Source organism: Eptatretus burgeri, chromosome 4, assembly GCF_056783735.1.
Source record: "Eptatretus burgeri isolate ZD-2024b chromosome 4, Ebu_testis_v1, whole genome shotgun sequence".
Taxonomy (NCBI): domain Eukaryota; kingdom Metazoa; phylum Chordata; class Myxini; order Myxiniformes; family Myxinidae; genus Eptatretus; species Eptatretus burgeri.
This window is the reverse complement of record NC_140964.1, coordinates 3,321,233-3,341,528: the sequence shown is the minus strand read 5'-3', so window position 1 is coordinate 3,341,528 and position 20,296 is coordinate 3,321,233. Positions and strand designations below refer to the sequence as shown.

General features: G+C 44.5%; 1 protein-coding gene across 3 annotated transcripts in view; it reads left to right on the top strand.

The window, feature by feature from the left end:
- The window catches only part of LOC147027351 (unconventional myosin-Ib-like), a 74,590-nt gene that overhangs the window by 53,948 nt on the left and 346 nt on the right, over window positions 1-20,296 (top strand). For 2 of the 3 annotated variants that reach the window (XM_085876693.1, XM_085876695.1), the window contains exons 12-20: window positions 41-106; window positions 6,018-6,122; window positions 6,263-6,325; window positions 6,957-7,157; window positions 7,247-7,473; window positions 7,600-7,800; window positions 8,179-8,272; window positions 9,023-9,172; window positions 10,476-10,544. In XM_085876693.1, coding sequence (XP_085732819.1) covers window positions 41-106; window positions 6,018-6,122; window positions 6,263-6,325; window positions 6,957-7,157; window positions 7,247-7,473; window positions 7,600-7,800; window positions 8,179-8,272; window positions 9,023-9,172; window positions 10,476-10,544 — 1,176 coding nt within the window. Of the gene's footprint in view, window positions 1-40; window positions 107-6,017; window positions 6,123-6,262; window positions 6,326-6,956; window positions 7,158-7,246; window positions 7,474-7,599; window positions 7,801-8,178; window positions 8,273-9,022; window positions 9,173-10,040; window positions 10,266-10,475; window positions 10,545-20,296 lie in introns of those variants that run through there. The other variant, XM_085876694.1, reaches the window with a different exon arrangement.

Sequence of the window (20,296 nt, the reverse complement as noted above, 5' to 3'; positions counted from 1 at the left end):
GGCTCAGACGTTTGTTCTTGGTTCTTTGGTCGGTTTTCAGGTGAAATCCAAGCTGAGAAAGAAGGTCATGGGAGTTTTGGACATCTATGGCTTCGAAATATTTGAGGTAAGTCAGGGGACTCCACGGGGCAGCACCAGGGACCGGTCCGCATGTTTGTGTGATCCTTGTGGAGTTATCGTCTTCATCGGCGCATAAGACATTCGTATACAAAGGTAAAATTTAAAAATAAACACAATGCCATCGCTTCTTATATTACCAAACGGCAACAGCCTCAAAGAGGAAGTGTACAAGCTCGCATTTCAAGCATGAGTCTTAGGCAGGTGTTTCTGCGAGACAGTGGCAAAGGTATGTACAAGTATTAAAAAAAAAAAATTCTGTGCGCAATCCTCGTCTTACATTGAATTTAATACGTCATCATAATATAATGGGCGTAGCCTGGAACTTCGAACATACTTTTCTCCGAACATATTCTGTTCATACTTCTGAAATCTTCACATTATGTGTTCCACATATTTACGCAGGTGATAGCGGATTCAAAAAATGGAATATAGATAGAATTCTCAAAAGAGGCAATCGACGACGTCACAATCAGCAGCTTTTGGTGGCAAACCGACGGCCGGGTCCCGGACGACGTGCTTTACTTAACTAAGTCCATGAGTTCAGGACGTTTGTTCAAATCGGCATTTACGACTTTTATCCTGCCATGTTGTTAATCTGTTGATGGAGGTAATATAGAAACGATGAATATGTCAAATTGTTCGTATAACTCATCCGGCACTGTGTGTCAAGACCAACAATCTCAAGTGACCGGTCTCAAAGGCTACCATGGGCACCCAGACACGCCACCAATATGAACTGAGTGTTGAATGCGGCACAAAACATCCAAAGAAACTACCGTAACCGAGTATCGTGATCCGTCCTGTCCCCATACCCGTCGTAGACATCCATAAACATCCCACAGTACCCTTTTGAAGACGTTTGCTAATTCCCCCTTGTTAATTTTTCACCCCCGTCAGCGGCAGTCTCTCTCATCTGGAGCCACCTCAAGCCTTTAGCTCGAGAGCTCAGTGAAGTTCTTGCGTGAAAACGAACGAAAGAATTATTGGAAAAAAGAAACAAAAGAAAAAAAAAGCTTTCCTTTTAAAATCGGTTTCTTTCAAGTGCTGTTTATATCGGGACGTGCGCTGTGCCTCCACGCCTGGCGTTAGGCCAAAGCATGTTGTGATGCATGCAAGATCTTACATGTTCGTCGGGGTCACCGCCCTCCCATGCAGGATTGTGAATTGCCAGGAACCTTTACTAACGACGCACAAGGTTATTAAACCAACAAGCATCAGTCACCGCGCACGCGGCGGGCCGGGTCTTAAGGAAACTTTCGCAATGACGGATGGCCGTGCGGGACTGAGTTTAGGGAGTGCGTGCATACGTGCACGATGGCTAAAAAACAAACTTGCAATAAACCGAGGCTTCAGCTTCTTGGGGAGGAAATGCCACAAGGAATGGAATTTCCTTCCAAGGATGAGGGAGATGAGCTGGACAGTTCCGTAAGATAAGACGTTCAGACTGGTAAATGCTAAATTGGGAAGACTCACCGATGAATGACAGCGACGATGATGAAAGCAACATGGTATAATTGTCAGCTCGTTGCTTTGTAACCTCAGCTCGTTGCTTGCTCTCCATTGACGCGTGTTTGACTTGACCAGGCCCGATGACTTCCAGATGACGCGGACTTAAGAGGGTCGACCTTTGGGGCACGCCGACGAGGCAGCGTACCGTTCGGGATTCGCACTAAACGAGCTGCACTCGGAGCTGGGAAATGGATGAATTTAACCGAGTGTGTCGGGTGATCGGTAGAGGAAGGTGGAGCAAGACGTTCCCTTGCTTGTATACACCCTACTCGGTCCGTTTGTTCAGGTTTGAGAAGATCTTACCCCTTCCGTCCTGCCAGAACCCTCTTGCCCCACGTTACTCCGGCCTCAGCAGTTTACATATGTTGGTTGCAAAGTATGTTTTTTCACGTAAACTTGTGACGAATGAGTTTTGCCCTGTAAAATAACACAGTCGGCTTCAGTTCCATAAACAAATGACAGGATATCATCAGAATTTTACGGGCAAAATTTTTTTACAAACTGCTCCGCCGCAAACTTCATTCGTTTGTGCAACTCTTAAGTATCTCCAAGTTGTTCTCCTCGATGAGCTGCTATTGTCGGACGGTGGAGCCTCCACATGGGTGCCGTCGACTGCGCACGTTCCCGGCCACGTGTGCGCGGTGCATCATGCGGTGCATGTTTCCAGCCGTCTCCATGACCCGTGGGAGTTTCGACAAACGACCGTTCTCAAACCCACTCAAAAATACTGCGTTGCATCGTGACGTTGACAAAAGGCAGTCCCCTCGGTACGGATAAATATCCTTTTTTTGTGCGTTTTCCTCCACATTGTCCTACTAACGACACGACCTCGTGCCTTTCAGCACACAGAAACAGCTTGTGACGGCAATCGATGCAATTTTGACCGTCTCATGTCTCAAACGTGCCTTCGATGTCTTCGTCGCGTCTCGTAAGAATTTGCTCGGTCACAGGTTGGTTTTAATTGTGCACCGTTCACACGGATGCAACTCAATGTGGGATAACCCGGGAGCACTTTTCTCGCCGGCACTCGATCGCCGGTCGAATCGGATCAGACGACAAACTGCTGTTACGATGCACTGCGAGAGAGGTGGTGCTGCATTGCGGATCACGCCATCTTTCAGAAAGAACGTGAAGCCGGCCGTCTCATGGGCAATCATTGGGAAAATCAAAATTCCCGTGACTTATTTTATAAAAGAGCATTGGGTGATCAAGTGCATGTTCGGTCGACGTTTAAAGCCCATCAAACAATTTCACACATGTTCTCTCCAACATACGACAGGAAGACCTCTTGTTTCAAACAGACGGGAATGAACATCAAGCCATAACCGTAGTGGTCGGGTCATCTGGTTCACGTATCACAGGATTCCTAAAGCTCGGTGTTCTGCGGTTAGCTGACGGACGGTACGGTACTCGATTGTTTTTTTTGTGTGATCGAAGGAAGCATTTCCAAGACGTTCTTGAAGATACACCGACTCTTTTTAGTATCGACCGATACACACCTGGAGGTCTGTCTATAACCAGAGACAGACCATGCTCACCTGCGATGTCTGTGGCCATCAATAAGAATCCAACATTGAACTTTACTCACACAAAATAACACATGGCAAGAACTGAATCTTAGCCCCATCAATTACGATGAGGCAGGGATGAGAAGCTCCACCACTGCACACGTCGAGTTAAAATTAGGCTGCAATGATTACGGGAAGTTGGGTAGTTTCGCTCATGTCGCCGGTTTAAGTATTTATTAGTCGGATGAAGCACCGGCGTAATGGGTCAAGCCATCCTCTTACACGGGTATTGAGACTCCTGGAAGAACAGAATAATATATCCAAGTCCAACGAGGGCAAAGGGTCAATAAACACAAAACGAGGCGAAGAGCAAACAATAGGACAATAACCTACAGATGCACAAAATTGGATCTCACTACAAATGGATCTCGTGTGTAAGTTTGCCTCTTCGTCGTTAAAAATCTTTTCAATGCCGTAAATAGATTAACTAATTAAATTAGCCATTTGGTAACTGCATAGTGGAAATTGGTGAGGACATCTGTTTACCCTCTGGAGTACTGGGGAATCTTTTAAGCAGCTGGGCCCAATTCTAGTAGCGTGTAGTAAAGTGAGGCAAGATGCCCCTGGCAGGAAAGATGTGCTGAGACACCCCCGTACTCGACTCCCTCACTCTTTATACACATCCTCTTTGGTCCTTTTGTTACCTCCGCCACCAAAGGTGAAGGTGGAAATGTTTTCAGCCCTCTCTTTTGGGTAGTCGATCCAGTCGAAAAAAAAAAAAAAATTAATTTTTGAAATTTGTTCTTCCCTTATTATCAGTTTGTCCGTCGATATGTCTGTCTGTCTGTCTGTCTGTCTGTCTGTATGTCTTCGGTCCAGTGCTCCGTTAATACAATGGCGATTTCGATGAAACTTGGTTGGTAGGTTCATACCATGACCTAATTGTGTGCAAATGAGAGCCGTTGCTATGGACACCACCGTTGCCCAGCAACCGGACTTTGAAATTTTTTTAAAATCATAAAAAATTTATTTTTTCGAAAATCAAAAATCGGGCCATGAGCGACTGTGGGCAGTCAGTACATTCAGCCATATTGTCAAAAATTTCCAGCCGGATCCTATGAAAACTGTCGGAGAAGATAGACTTTGAATGAACCCTGGTCGAAAGGAATAAAAAAACGAAGTTTGTTATATCTCAGAGACTCTGAGTCAGATATACATGGAACTGGTATGGTAGGTTCATGGTATGTCCTAGTTATGTGTGAGAAAGAACCGTTGCTATGGACACCTCCGTTGCCTAGCAACGGCCGATAAACCTCTAAATGTGGGGGTATTTTAACGAAAAAACAATCTTCAGCATTAACCCTTGAAGCTAGAATCATGAATTTTCTTGTGCTTAATCATCAGGTCATTCCCCATCGAATGGGCCCATCTCGTCAGGTTCTATTTGGTAGGCGACTACCCATGTCCGCCTACCGGCTTGTTTGTTTGTTTGTTTGTTTGTTTGTCTGTTTGCAGGATATCTCAAAAAGTTGTGGACGGATCCTGATGAAATTTTGTGGACGGGTTCGGTGTGTGACGAGGATGAACTGATTCGATTTTTGGTGAAGATCCGAATCCGGATCCAACTACTAGAGTTTTTAAAAGTGATTTTTAGCAGCGTCTCGCGTAGCGAACGCTGCTCAGAGAGAGCTCGGCATTGTTCTTCTTCTTCTTGTTCTTCTTGTTCTTCTTCTTGTGAAGACAAAACCTTAATCTCTAGGACTCGGCTCTTGTATATACAAGATCCGGATCTCCTTAAATACTGAGCACATGTACACATCCTCACATTGACGGTGCCTTTTGAGAGCGTCTATCATGAACTTTTAAATATATTCGGACATTTGCTTTAAAGTTTCGAAAAGTTCACGTTACTATTGAAAGATTATTCCATTTATCGTGTTGTAATTTCGTAAATACATTATTTATTTCGTAAATGCACGATATATCGTAAATACGTAAATACATTATGACGCGTTTCGCTATTGGCTTAACCAAGGCACGTGACGAAATATCGGAAGTTGTTGTTTTTTATTTTTTATTTTTAGCCGACAAAATCTTTCGGACGTTGCTCGTGGACACATTTGTCCTTGTTCACCATTGAGAGACGGGGCGAAACCGATATATAGCACGATATCTCAAAAAGCAGTGCATGGTTTCGGGCGAAACTTGGTAGTAGGCACGTTGGGTGTGTGACAAAGAAGAAGTGATTCAGTTTTGGTGAAGATCCGAATCCGGATCCGAGTACTAGAATTTTTAAAGTGATTCTTCACTATTGAGAGATAGGGCTGAACTGATATATAGCACGAAATCTCAAAAAATTGCAGACGGATTCGGACGAAACTTGGTGGACAAGTTGGTTGTGTGACAAAGAAGGATTGGTTCGATTTTGGTGAAGATCTGAATCCAGATCCGGATCTGGATTCGAGAATTATTTAATTTTCTCAAGTGATTCTTCACCATTGAGAGATAGGGCCAAAAACGATTTCGGATTGTATAGCATGATATTTCAAAAATGTATTGGGCCAAATATGTTCTCGTGGATCAGGCATTACGTGGTGTTGGCATGTGCTCTACCGAGTGCCCTTCTAGTTCAGCATATTTTCATTTGATATCTCATGCTTTACCATCATCCAGAAAGCCCTCTGGCGAGGACGTTCAGGATACTGAAGTTATAACCAAGACCAGTAAAAAAATTAACCCAATTTATCTTGACATTGTTACATCAGGATAATATTTCCTCCGTTACCCGCGTCCGAGTTTTCCACCGTCGTGTTGTTGATGCCGAGCGCATTTGGCCGTTCGGATGATGGATGGCTTTTGCTCCCTTGCGCGTCCTTTCAGGAAAACAGTTTTGAGCAGTTCATCATTAATTACTGCAACGAAAAGCTTCAGCAGGTGTTCATCCAGTTGACATTAAAGGAAGAACAGGAGGAATATGTGCGGGAGGTGAGTCTTTCATCCTGTAAAGGAGGAACGTGGGAGCGATATCACATGAGCCATTGCTCTGTTTAATAATGATGTGAGAGTAAATTCAATGGGCAGTCATCGTCAAAATAAGCATGTCGTATCATTGGGTATTCCCATAGGCTGTCAAATGGATCCACATTGATTACTTCAACAACACCGTCATTTGCGAGCTGATTGAGAACGTAAGTCTTCTGCCACTGTTATCTCACCAATCATGACGGATATTTGCACCGGAAGTGCAATGGCAGCAGCTGTGATAACAATGCACTGTGCATCATGTGATGGAGGTTCTACCCATTGGGTACCGAATGAATATTTAGTCATCCCAGATGTGTGAAGTTTCTTTCATCCTCCAGGTATACAGCACGGGGTTTCCAGAGGTAAAAGGGATCTAATAATTCCGAGCAATAGATAAGAAGGCACTTTGTGAAAACCTTCATCATGGGTAATCGGATCTGGCTGCACCCGAATTCCTGACGCACTGCTATATGAAGTGCGCCGCCGTGGAAACCTGATCGTTCTCGTGTCTCACAATCATTGCCACCAATTTTAATTCCGTTGTGCCGCTCGTTTACTGAATTTAACATTCACTGAGTCATGGAGAATCATTTTGGTTTTATAGAAATTGAGATTCATTGTCCTTTAGCCAACAGTTACCCTTCTAACAATTGCCTTCGATATCGGATGATATCTGATATTGATTCCGCAAGATTCCCATCGGATTTAATGAGAATTCCTTGTAAGGGCAAGAACAGTTACACTACACCATGGGATTAAAGTTTCTACCATGGCGGGCAATGTCACGTGACACAGCCCCAGACCGGAATTCTGGCCATGCTGGATGAGGAATGCCTGAGGCCTGGAGCCGTTTCCGACACCACTTTCCTGGAGAAGCTGAACGCCGTCTGTTCGGGCCACCCTCACTTTGAGAGCCGCATGGGACGGGATGCTCGGTTCCTCAACGACACCAGCTTGCCGCGTGACAGCTTTCGAATCCAACATTATGCTGGGAGGGTAAGCGCAACAACTTGTTATTTGAGCATGCAAAGGTGAAATAATAACTTTTATCACCGTTGATACTCAATTCCATCTATTGTCTCCAGGTGACATACCGTGTGGAGGGATTTATGGATAAAAACAACAACCTTCTGTACCGGGACATCACTCAGGCCATGTGGGCAGCGAGCCACCCTCTGGTACACTCGATCTTCCCAGAGGGGTGCCCCCAGAGGGTTTCATTCAAAAGACCACCTACAGCTGCCTCGCAGCTCAAGACTTCTGTGGCTTGGCTCATGCGAAACCTCCTGGCAAAAAACCCAAACTACATCAGGTAAGATCAGCCAAGGTCTTTGCAATTATTGAACAAATCTCAAGATGCTGCAGTTGTCATTGAACGAATCTCAGGTGCCGCACCATCCCACTGAAGCCACATGCTCTCGGTTCTCATTGTGTCCAGGTGCATCAAACCCAATGACAAACAGGCCAAGGAGGTTTTCCAAGAGCAGCTGGTTCTTCACCAGGTGCGTTACCTCGGTCTGTTGGAGAACGTGCGAGTGCGCCGTGCTGGCTTTGCCTTCCGCCAGCAATACGGGCCCTGCCTGCAGCGCTACAAGATGCTCTGTCCCCTCACATGGCCACACTGGGAGGGAGAACCAAGGTAAGAAGCTTCTCCCAGCCAGACGCGATGCAGTTACTCGGTTTCTGGCACATTCAAACCAAAGCTAAGCTTATTTGCAATTTTTTTTCTCAACTTCATCATGTCCGTTGAATGAAGAGCGAGTCTTGCTGGTGAAGGTTAACGTCGATCTGGGTCAGTGGACAACGGTTGAAATCAACAGGACATTGATCGTGGTAAGCTAACTGCCGTGGGAAGCAAGGAAAAGCTGAAGTTTCGGGCGTTATTGATGAAGGGTTAGCGCCCGAATACGAGCTTCTCCTAGCCTCTTGCTGCGGTTAGCAGGCCTCGATCAACGTCCTGTCAATTTAACCCATTAATCATATGTTGTCCTTACAGAACTGCTGTTTCTGTTCATAGGGCTGGTGTGGCGGTTTTACTCGAGGAGTTCGGTATCTCGAAAGAAGAGTACGCCTTTGGAGTCAGCAAGATTTTCATCAAGAACCCTCGCACTGTAAGTGTCATTCGTTGAACTTTATCCAGAATAAGATCTCGGTCATGTGGGACCACCTCCTCTTCTCTCATGTGGCCATTTCCGAAGCTGCTTCCGTTTATTGCCATCGAGGGAAAGCAGAGCTCGATTTATTAAGGAAGGAACTGGTTACTACTACTCGACTCGGCGGACGCATCCGAGATCATCTTGTCGATGGCTATAGTGGATCTGTGGGCGCCGCTCCAACAGCCACCCATTGATATCGAGGTGTGGTCCCCTTGCCTTTACTCATCCAGGAGTCACCGACAAGGCAGTAGCTGATACCCTTAGGTCAAGAGACCTAACCTTGGCGGTGAGGTGGTCAGGACCCACGGGGTGGTTGATTTGGACGAGTCTTGTATCTGGATCTGGCACAAGTTGATGTTTATTGACTTTCAATGTTCCCAGCTATAAATTGATTCATCGATTTTGTGTGTGCCGTCCCTTGGACGGATGTTAAACTGGGCGTCCTGTCTGCCAGCGTTTGTTGGTGGACGTTAAAGATCCCTCAGTGGTCCTTCGTGAAAAGTAGGCGAGTTATCGCCGGGACCTTGGAACAAATTCCAAATGCCTGCTCTAACCTACGTGGGGGCACTGCATCAGCGGCGCATTCACACCCTAAGTAAGTGATGCCAGCCACAGCCATATGCTGCATATGAAAGAAGACTTCAATGCCACGTGCTGCCTCGTGGCTTCGTACACTCAGACAGCCTCTCTGTGCCATCGTTGCAGCTTTTCTACCTGGAGCAGTCACGGAAACAGCGTATGCACGAGCTGGCAACCCTCATCCAAAAGACCTACCGTGGATGGGCACTGAAGCAGCATTTCCAGTGCATGCGCCGCAGCCAAGTCGTCATCGCTCGATTCTTCAAGGGATACTACGTGAGTACCGAGTATTTCCAACCTCACACACCAGGGAGCTTCAAGACAGGTACTGACCTTGACTTAAAGGTACTATCACTGACTTTTTTTTTCACTATAGCCTCAGTGAAGCTTTGCATACATCACACAAAAGAAAAGGATACAGACAAATCACTGGAGTGCATGAGGATTTGAACCTGGGGTCTTGGTATCTTGAGATATTTGATCATATGCCAACATTAAACAGGTTTTTTGTTGTTGTTGTTGTTGTTTCGGACTGGACTTGTGTCCAAAGTGCTCAGGCCTTTTGAGTAGTAATCATGTTCTTCTTAAATAATACTGATTGTTTGAGTTTTCGAGGAAGTGCTGACGATGCTTGATTGCAGGACCGCATTGCGCTGCGCAACATTACACCCAACCAGAAACTGCGGTATAACGATAGTACGGTGTAAACGCAGCGTGGTATGTTATTGAGGGGAGTGCATCCGTGCGCTACCATGTGGTATAATTCATGTTCCAGTTCGTTTTGGTGCAGCACAGCACTCTGATTAAACTGTGATTGATTAACGCATGAGTGCAACTCATAATAATCAGCATGATGGAAGTTTCTTTAACAATACATATCGCCAGTGATGAAGAATCCTTTTCAATTTATTGTGCTTAACTGCCCCGGCGGGCATGGGCAGGGGAAGGGAAGGAGGGCTTGAAGGATTTTGTGGGAAAATTTGCTTCTTGGCATTAAAATAGCTCGTTGGGTGATTCATCGAACGACACAATGGGGGGGAAAAAAAGGGGGCCTGGTACGTATCTTGGAGTGTTTGTTTTGGATTATTTTCATCGTTGATCGAACCTGTCACTTATTCACTGTTTTGGTGGCGGTGCGTTCCAGGGTACACGTCTGGCATTTCAAAGTAAACCACAAAATTCCAACCAGGTTACGTCCCCGAGGGTTTGTAGCTTGGTTTCCTGTTCCACGTGGCAATGGCCAGTTGAATGTGCCATCGTATGCTTCAGTAAAATGGACTTGGTAATTCCACCAGAAATATTGTACGTCGACGGTCTAACTGCAGTCCAGGTACAGATATGTTCATATCTCTGATAATAATTATTGTTCACATGAAGGGATGATCACTCAGTGGACATCATTCAGAGTGTGCTAATCATTAATGTGACAAACACTATATTTTTTTTTTTCGCAAATAGAAGGTCATTGTGCGCCGGTGTACTTGTCGGAGTTTTAATTCCACTCTTTGTTGTACATGAGATCGCAAAGCACTATAAACACATGCGTTTCAAACAAACTGTCCCACTGTCACCCTCACAGCGGCGCAAGCAGTATCAAGAGACACGGGCGGCCATCTTGCTGTTACAGAGCTGCATGCGTGGATGGAAGGTGTGCCATGGCGTAATCTTTTGGACCACACACATTATTGTCTTCAACATTCTGTGTGTGTGTGTGTGTGTGTCTTTTTTTGTGTGTATCAAGATGAGACCCCATTACAAGCCCGGTGTTGGCTTAGTAGTTATGGTGGCTGGCTTGGGAACTTAGGGTCCTGAGTTTGAGCCCTGTTGGCTGCTGAATTAACACCAGGTGGGGTTGACTCAGCCTGTCATCCCTCTGAGGTCGGCGAAATGAGTACCAGTGTACTGGTAAAGGGGCACAGCATCAGCAGCATCGACGCGCCCCAACAAAATGATAGCTACCCGGCAGCCAAGGTGCCATACGCAAGAAGAAGACCCCATTACTGTTGTAGGTACCAGGAAGCAAATGCCACCTGATCCATTGATTATTATGCATCCTGACCAACAGCTGTAGGGGGCTGTAGCTCCGCTAAGCTCAGAGCTTGTGCAACTGTTTAGCCAGAAAAGCTTTTTCAAAAAAAAAAAAAAAATGCAGTATGTCACTCGCAGCTCGTATAATAACAGTGATAGAGTTAAATATGCTTTCTTAAAATATTGTTTTTTCAATGCAATCAAAACGTGTTCTTTGGTAAACCAAACAAAGGTGGATCTCTGATTATTATCATTGGAATAAACATCACTTTCGGGATAATGAAATGTGAATACAGTACTGGATACCTCTGCCTCACTTATGGTGAGATCGAAATATTTTCAAGAATTGATAATGACAACAACTGATTGTAGTTACAATGAAACGAATCAAATACAGCTTCGGTGAATTTCTCACTTATTTATGTGGAGGTAGCCAGGTCATGTCTCCGATTGGCTGTGAACCCCCCCCCCCCCCCGTGTGATCGAACTATCAATTCATCAGTTGCTAATTATTTAGCACTTTTTACACAACGTCAAAGCTCATGGAAGAGCTCGAACATGGAACGGATCAGAATGCAACAGAACAAAAGGAATAGTAGAAAGAGAGGGGGGGCGGGGGGGATAAACATCAGGACTGATGGACAAAATAGAGATGAGGGGTAGGGGAGGAAGCATGGGGTGGACAAGATGGAGGCAGAAGCAAACTCTCAGGAAGAAAAAACTGGAAATTGGGAAAGAGGTGGGCTTAGGGAGGAGGGGAGGGGTTACAGGGGTAGAAACTATCATGGTTTTGGATGGGGATCATCTTAGATTAGGTGGTGCAGAGCTGTCTTGAACACCTGGAAGGAAGAATGAGATTGAAGAGAGTGGGGAAGTTGGTTCCATAGGTGGGAAGAAAAGGAACAAATGAGTGAAGGTGAGCAGTGAACCTGGGTTTTGGGTGTTTAACAAGAAGAGGGTGACTGGCAGACCATGTGCTCGCTGCAGAAACCTGGGGGGGGGGGGACAGGGACGAGAGGGCAGAGGGTACAAGACCAAAAAGGAGACGGCATGCAGAGACGCCACCAACCTGTCTGAGATGTGAAAGTAACACAACAAAACACGTACGGCTTCGTCCCGGGAGATCCCAATGATGTTGAGGGCCTTGCTTTCCACGGCATCAAGAAGGGCAAGGCGTGAGGCAAGGGTGCCAACCTGAAGGGGGGGACAGTCCTCCACCAAGCTGCGAATGATGGCCTTGCCGGTTATCAAATGTTCAGAGTGGACAAGAAAAGGCCTTGCATGATGAAGGATGCCCAGTCGGCAGCCGGCTTTGGAGGTCATCGTGGAGACGTGGTCTGCCAAAGATAGATCACGACTGAGGGTGATGCCCAAACGTTTGAGTGACTTTCGTCTCCAAGTGTGTTTTGTTAGGACGTCGGTGTGAGGGTTTGCCAGATGATCCTTTTGGAGAGACAGGGTGAGTGTGTGGGGTTTGTTGGGGATGAAAGACATGTTTCAAGTGTTGGACCAGCTACTGATTAAAATCAAGATCTGGAGAGAGGTGAGAGGATGCTGCCTGACTGAAGGATGAGAAATGACACGGCAGAGGGTGGAATCATCAGCAAAGAGATAGGTAGGCTTTTCCAGGAAATCAGAAAAATAATTGATGAAAATGTGGAACAAGACTAGGCCCAAGTTACTGTCTTGAGGCACTCCAGCAGAGAGAGAGAGAGAGAGAGAGAGAGAGAGAGAGAGAGAGAGAGAGAGAGAGAGAGAGAGAGAGAGAGAGAGAGAGAGAGAGAGAGAGAGAGAGAGAGAGAGAGAGAGAGAGAGAGAGAGAGATATATATATATATATATATATATATATATATATATATATATATATATATATATATATATATATATATATATATATATATATATCCCGTTGAGAGCAACTGAATATGGGAGTGGAAGAAGTCAGTGAGCTATGAGAGGAGGTGACCCAGGATCCCGTAAGCAGAGAGAATGGAGATCAAGACATGGTGCCAGACTATATCAAATACTTGAGATATGTCCAGGGAGACAGCCCGACACTCTTGTCTGAGATTGAGTGCTTCCATCCATTGTTGGGAGATTACAAGGAGCATATCCAGAGTAGAATGACCAGGTTTGAAACCAAACTGATGATCTGATATCAGTCCGTTGGAGAAAAGTAAAGATTTGATGTCGACTGCAACGATAGATTCCATGACGTTGCTTATGTTTGGGATCAAGGAAGTCAGCTCAGAGTTAAGAGGATCCATTTTTGCATCATGTTTGTGGATTGCATTGATGTTGACAAGTTACAGGCAGAGGGAAACTGACCCAGAGATCATGATCAGGTGAGCAGAGCAGAAATAGGACGAGGAAGAGCAGCAGAGCAGGTTTTTAGGAAACGTGCACTGATGCCGTCTGGACCTGTCACAGAATCGGCATGGAGGTTTGCCAGAAACTTCTCCAACTTCTTAAGTATCCAGGAGCAGTTGGGTGATTTGAGTGATGTGATGAAATTTACGAGTTTGAACTCGAGCATGGCTGTCATATTCTGATCATCATCATCATCATCATCATCATCATCATCATCATCATCATCATCAAATAAATGACCAAATACAGCATTGGAGTATCAGGAGGAACTGAAATAGACAACGATGGAGTCATCAGGCATCAGGAGGAACCGAGATAGGAGTCTGGTTTCGGCTGCTACTCCTCGAACCTCAAACTCATGCAGGTGCAGCCAGGTGAACCTTACAAAAACTATTTGCAAGATTCACCCCTCCATAGACATAGAAAAAGAAAGAAAGGAGGAGAGATGGAGGACAATAAGAAACCACACACATTAGCAGAAAGTACGTACACACACACACACACACACACACACACACACACACACACACACACACACACACACACACACACACACACACACACACACACACACACACACACACACACACACACACACACACACACACTTCAACCCCTCTATTTTCATCAGAAATACGTTACTGTTTCTCACCTTGTACAACCACAAAAAGTACACAGGAATCCACCGGCACACAAATCGATACACAGGCTCTCTACTTCTAATGAAGTTCCCATTTCGGTAAACACTAACGATGAATGAGTTGGAAGGGCTTTTGAGTGAATCGGCAGGTGTACTTGCTAATAATGAGTTACAGTAATCTAAGTAGACCTTTATTAGAGCCTGAACAAAGATCGTAGTTGTCCTCTGGTTTAAGCATTAGTGTATTTGGCAATATTGTATGTGCGGAAGGAGTTTGGAATATTGGGAAGACTTGGGTCCATAATGAAACCTACAGTAGGTTGAAAACCATCTCAGCAGGGATCAGATGGTGATCCACAAATTTCACTTCCTGTGGTTGAAGCTTAAGTGCCAGCACGTCAGCCTTGGTAGCATCGAGTTTGTTAAAGTTCATGGACACCCATAATTTAATTTCAGAGATAACTAGTAGGGCACTCGGTAGAGCGCATACCACCGACCATGAGAACATATCTGGCCCAATACATTTTTGAAATATCGTGCTATATATCGTTTTTGAGCCTATCTCTCAATGAAGAATCGTGATCACACACACAACCTGTCCACCAGGTTTCTTCTGAATCGGTCCACAACCTTTTGAGATTTCGTGCTATATGTTAGTTTAGCCCTGCCTCTCAATGGTGAAGAATCACTCAAAAAATTCCAGTAGCCGGATCCGGATCTTCACCAAAATCAAATCAGTTCGTAATTGTCACACACCGAACCTGTCCCCAAAATTTCATTCGGATCCGTTCACAACATTTTGAGATATCCTGTACACAGACAAACAGACAGAAAGGGATGAAAACATAATCTCCTTCACCTTCGGTGGAAGAGGTAATAATCCAGAGTTGTGGGAGACAGCACGATCAAATTTTAAAGGACTTGTACAACTAGGTATAATCAGTGTAAAAAAAAAAAAAATGAAAGTTCATGTTGAAATTCTGTAAAAATTGTACCATGTGGGTGCAGATTGAGAGAAAGCACCGATGCACCGCAAACAGATCCCTGGGAAGCACCGATAGATAGGTACATAGGATCTGATGAAGAGCCATGTGACTGTCATATGCGACAGATGCTTTGTCACTTGCATTTTGGTGACGTCACGTGCTTCTACCGATCATTGACAGAATGTGGTGACCTCCCCAGAAATTACTGGAAGATTCACTGAAGTTCCCGTGACTGCTCAATGGAACTTTTTTTCATGCAAGGAAGTTTTAAAGTGGATGATTTTATTGTGATCAGATTTATTAATTTTCAGTTCATTAGGATTGACTTTTGGGAAATATTTTTTATAATAACAAAAGGGTCATTTATTGTCGAATCAATTTTATAAATGTGTATGCAATGAAAGGCCCTGAGCTGTGTTTTTTTCCATCAGTAGTTGTTGGAAATCCATGTCTTTATGTCAATGCGACAATTCCGTGATCTTTGTGGAGCAGTAAAAGAAAGACAAACACACAAAAAATAATTGTTCAGCTCATCGAGGAAGCGGAGTTTTTGTTTTACATCAGAAGAATAATAACAACTGGAACAAGAGGACAATCAATACAGTTGGAAACGAAAAACAAGGAGCATGGCAAAAGGAAAATTTCCATTGGTGTGAGATGCTGCTGCCATGTCATTGGACAATGCTGTCAAGTGCAGGACATATATTCCGTGTTTATGAAACTGCCTCCATGTCTGCGGTGCATTTCTTCTACTTACTTGGGAAATGGCTTCTATGGATGTGGAATATTCTCCCAACACGTGGAGGAACAGTCATTGTATGCATAGCTGGACATTTCCACGATATTTGCAGTCCATTGTGTCCATGTCAGTGGAAAATTTCTTCACACATGCCGGACATTTTCTTGGTTTACATATTGGATATTTTCCTCCTCTTTTGTGGGATATTTCCTCCATGTTTGTGGGATACTGCCTTCAGATTTATGAGACATTATCTCAATATCTGTGGGACATTGCCTCCATAAATGTTTGACATTGTTTTGTTGTGTATATATCTGGGACATTAATTTTTTTTTTGTTTATGAGACATTTCCTCCATGTTTATGAGACACTGCTTCCATATTTGTGGGACACTACCTCCATGTTTGTGGGGCATTGCCTCCATGTTTGGGGGACATTGACTCCATGTTTGTGTGACATTGACTCCTTGTTTGTGGGACATTTCCTCCGTGTTGATGAGACACTGCCTTCATGTTTGTGTGGTGACTCCTTGTTTATGAGACATTGCCTCCATGTTTGTGAGACGTTTCCTCCATGTTTGTGTGACATTGACTCCTTGTTTGCGAGACGTTTCCTCCATGTTTGTGTGACATTGACTCCTTGTTTGTGGGACATTGACTCTTTGTTGATGAGACACTGCCTTCATGTTTGTGTGGTGACTCCTTGTTTATTAGACATTGCCTCCATGTTTGTGAAACATTTCCTCCATGTTTGTGTGACATTGACTCCTTGTTTGCGAGACGTTTCCTCCATGTTTGTGTGACATTGACTCCTTGTTTGTGGGACATTGACTCTTTGTTGATGAGACACTGCCTTCATGTTTGTGTGGTGACTCCTTGTTTATTAGACATTGCCTCCATGTTTGTGAAACATTTCCTCCATGTTTGTGTGACATTGACTCCTTGTTTGTGGGACATTGACTCGGTGTTGATGAGACACTGCCTTCATGTTTCTGTGGTGACTCCTTGTTTATGAGACATTGCCTCCATGTTTGTAAAACATTTCCTCCATGTTTGTGTGACATTGACTCCTTGTTTATGAGACATTGCCTCCATGTTTGTGAGACATTTGCTCCATGTTTGTGTGACATGGATTCCTTGTTTGTGTGGTGACTCCTTGTTTCTGAGACACTGCCTCCATGTTTGTGAGACGTTTCCTCCATGTTTGTGTGACATTGACTCCTTGTTTGTGGGACATTGACTCCGTGTTGATGAGACACTGCCTTCATGTTTGTGTGGTGATTCCTTGTTTATGAGACATTGCCTCCATGTTTGTAAAACATTTCCTCCATGTTTGTGTGACATTGACTCCTTGTTTATGAGACATTGCCTCCATGTTTGTGAGACATTTCCTCCATGTTTGTGTGACATTGATTCCTTGTTTGTGTGGTGACTTCTTGTTTCTGAGACACTGCCTCCATGTTTGTGAGATGTTTCCTCCATGTTTGTGTGACATTGACTCCTTGTTTGTGGGACTTTGACTCCATGTTTGTGGGACTTTGACTCCATGTTTGTGGGACTTTGACTCCTTGTTGGTGGGACATTGACTCCTTGTTTGTGGGACATTGACTCCTTGTTTGTGGGACTTTGACTCCATGTTTGTGTGACATTTACTCCATGTTTGTGGGACATTGACTACTTGTTTGTGGGACATTGATTCCTTGTTTGTGGGACATTGACTCCTTGTTTGTGGGACATTGACTCCTTGTTTGTGGGACATTGACTCCTTGTTTGTGGGACTTTGACTCCTTCTTTGTGGGACATTGACTCCTTGTTTGTGGGACTTTGACTCCATGTTTGTGTGACATTTAATCCATGTTTGTGGGACATTGACTCCTTTTTTGTGGGACATTGACTCCTTGTTTGTGGGACATTGACTCCTTGTTTGTGGGACATTGACTCCTTGTTTGTGGGACATTGACTCCTTGTTTGTGGGACATTGACTCCTTGTTTGTGGGACATTGACTCCTTGTTTGTGGGAAATTGACTCCTTGTTTGTGGGACATTGACTCCTTGTTTGTGTGACTTTGACTCCTTGTTTGTGGGACTTTGACTCCTTATTTGTGGGACATTGACTCCTTGTTTGTGGGACATTGACTCCGTGTTGATGAGACACTGCCTTCATGTTTGTGTGGTGACTCCTTGTTTATGACACATTGCCTCCATGTTTGTGAAACATTTCCTCCATGTTTGTGTGACATTGATTCCTTGTTTGTGTGGTGACTCCTTGTTTCTGAGACACTGCCTCCATGTTTGTGAGACGTTTCCTCCATGTTTGTGTGACATTGACTCCTTGTTTGTCGGACTTTGACTCCATGTTTGTGGGACATTGACTCCTTGTTTGTGGGACTTTGACTCCTTGTTTGTGGGACTTTGACTCCTTGTTTGTGGGACTTTGACTCCTTGTTTGTGGGACTTTGACTCCATGTTTGTGGGACTTTTGACTCCATGTTTGTGGGACTTTGACTCCTTTTTTGTGGGACTTTGACTCCTTGTTTGTGGGACTTTGACTCCTTGTTTGTGGAACTTTGACTCCATGTTTGTGGGACATTGACTCCTTGTTTGTGGGACATTGACTCCTTGTTTGTGGGACTTTGACTCCATGTTTGTGGGACATTGACTCCTTGTTTGTGTGACATTGACTCCTTGTTTGTGGGACATTGACTCCTTGTTTGTGGGACTTTGACTCCATGTTTGTATGACATTCACTCCTTGTTTGTGGGACTTTGACTCCATGTTTGTGTGACATTCACTCCTTGTTTGTGGGAAATTGACTCCATGTTTATGGGACATTGACTCCTTGTTTGTGGGACTTTGACTCCTTGTTTGTGGGACATTGACTCCATGTTTGTGGGACATTGACTCCTTGTTTGTGTGACATTGACTCCTTGTTTGTGGGACATTGATTCCTTGTTTGTGGGACATTGACTCCTTGTTTGTGGGACATTGACTCCATGTTTGTGGGACATTGACTTCCTGTTTGTGTGACATTGACTCCTTGTTTGTGGGACATTGACTCCTTGTTTGTGGGACATTGACTCCTTGTTTGTGGGACATTGACTCCTTGTTTGTGGGACATTGACTCCTTGTTTGTGGGACATTGACTCCTTGTTTGTGGGACATTGACTCCTTGTTTGTGGGACATTGACTCCATGTTTGTGTGACATTGACTCCTTGTTTATGAGACTTCAATTCCTTGTTTGTGTGGTGACTCCTTGTTTCTGAGACACTGACTCCATGTTTGTGTGACATTGACCCCTTGTTTGTGGGACATTGACTCCATGTTTGTGTGACATTCACTCCTTGTTTGTGGGACATTGACTCCTTGTTTGTGGGACATTGACTCCTTGTTTGTGGGACATTGACTCCTTGTTTGTGGGACATTGACTCCTTGTTTGTGGGACATTGACTCCTTGTTTGTGGGACCTTGACTTCTTGTTTGTGGGACTTTGACTCCATGTTTGTGGGACTTTGACTCCTTTTTTGTGGGACTTTGACTCCTTTTTTTGTGGGACTTTGACTCCTTGTTTGTGGGACTTTGACTCCTTGTTTGTGGAACTTTGACTCCATGTTTGTGGAACTTTGACTCCATGTTTGTGGGACATTGACTCCTTGTTTGTGGGACATTGACTCCTTGTTTGTGGGACTTTGACTCCATGTTTGTGGGACATTGACTCCTTGTTTGTGTGACATTGACTCCTTGTTTGTGGGACATTGACTCCTTGTTTGTGGGACTTTGACTCCATGTTTGTATGACATTCACTCCTTGTTTGTGGGACTTTGACTCCATGTTTGTGTGACATTCACTCCTTGTTTGTGGGACATTGACTCCATGTTTATGGGACATTGACTCCTTGTTTGTGGGACTTTGACTCCTTGTTTGTGGGACATTGACTCCATATTTGTGGGACATTGACTCCTTGTTTGTGGGACCTTGACTCCTTGTTTGTGGGACATTGATTCCTTGTTTGTGGGACATTGACTCCTTGTTTGTGGGACATTGACTCCATGTTTGTGGGACATTGACTTCCTGTTTGTGTGACATTGACTCCTTGTTTGTGGGACATTGACTCCTTGTTTGTGGGACATTGACTCCTTGTTTGTGGGACATTGACTCCTTGTTTGTGGGACATTGACTCCTTGTCTGTGGGACATTGACTCCTTGTTTGTGGGACATTGACTCCTTGTTTGTGGGACATTGACTCCATGTTTGTGTGACATTGACTCCTTGTTTATGAGACTTCAATTCCTTGTTTGTGTGGTGACTCCTTGTTTCTGAGACACTGACTCCATGTTTGTGTGACATCGACTCCTTGTTTGTGGGACATTGACTCCATGTTTGTGTGACATTCACTCCTTGTTTGTGGGACATTGACTCCTTGTTTGTGGGACATTGACTCCTTGTTTGTGGGACATTGACTCCTTGTTTGTGGGACATTGACTCCTTGTTTGTGGGACATTGACTCCTTGTTTGTGGGACCTTGACTTCTTGTTTGTGGGACATTGTCTCCTTGTTTATGAGACACTTCCTTCCATGTTTGTGTGACATTGACTCCTTGTTTGTGGGACATTGACTCCTTCTTTATGAGAAACTGTC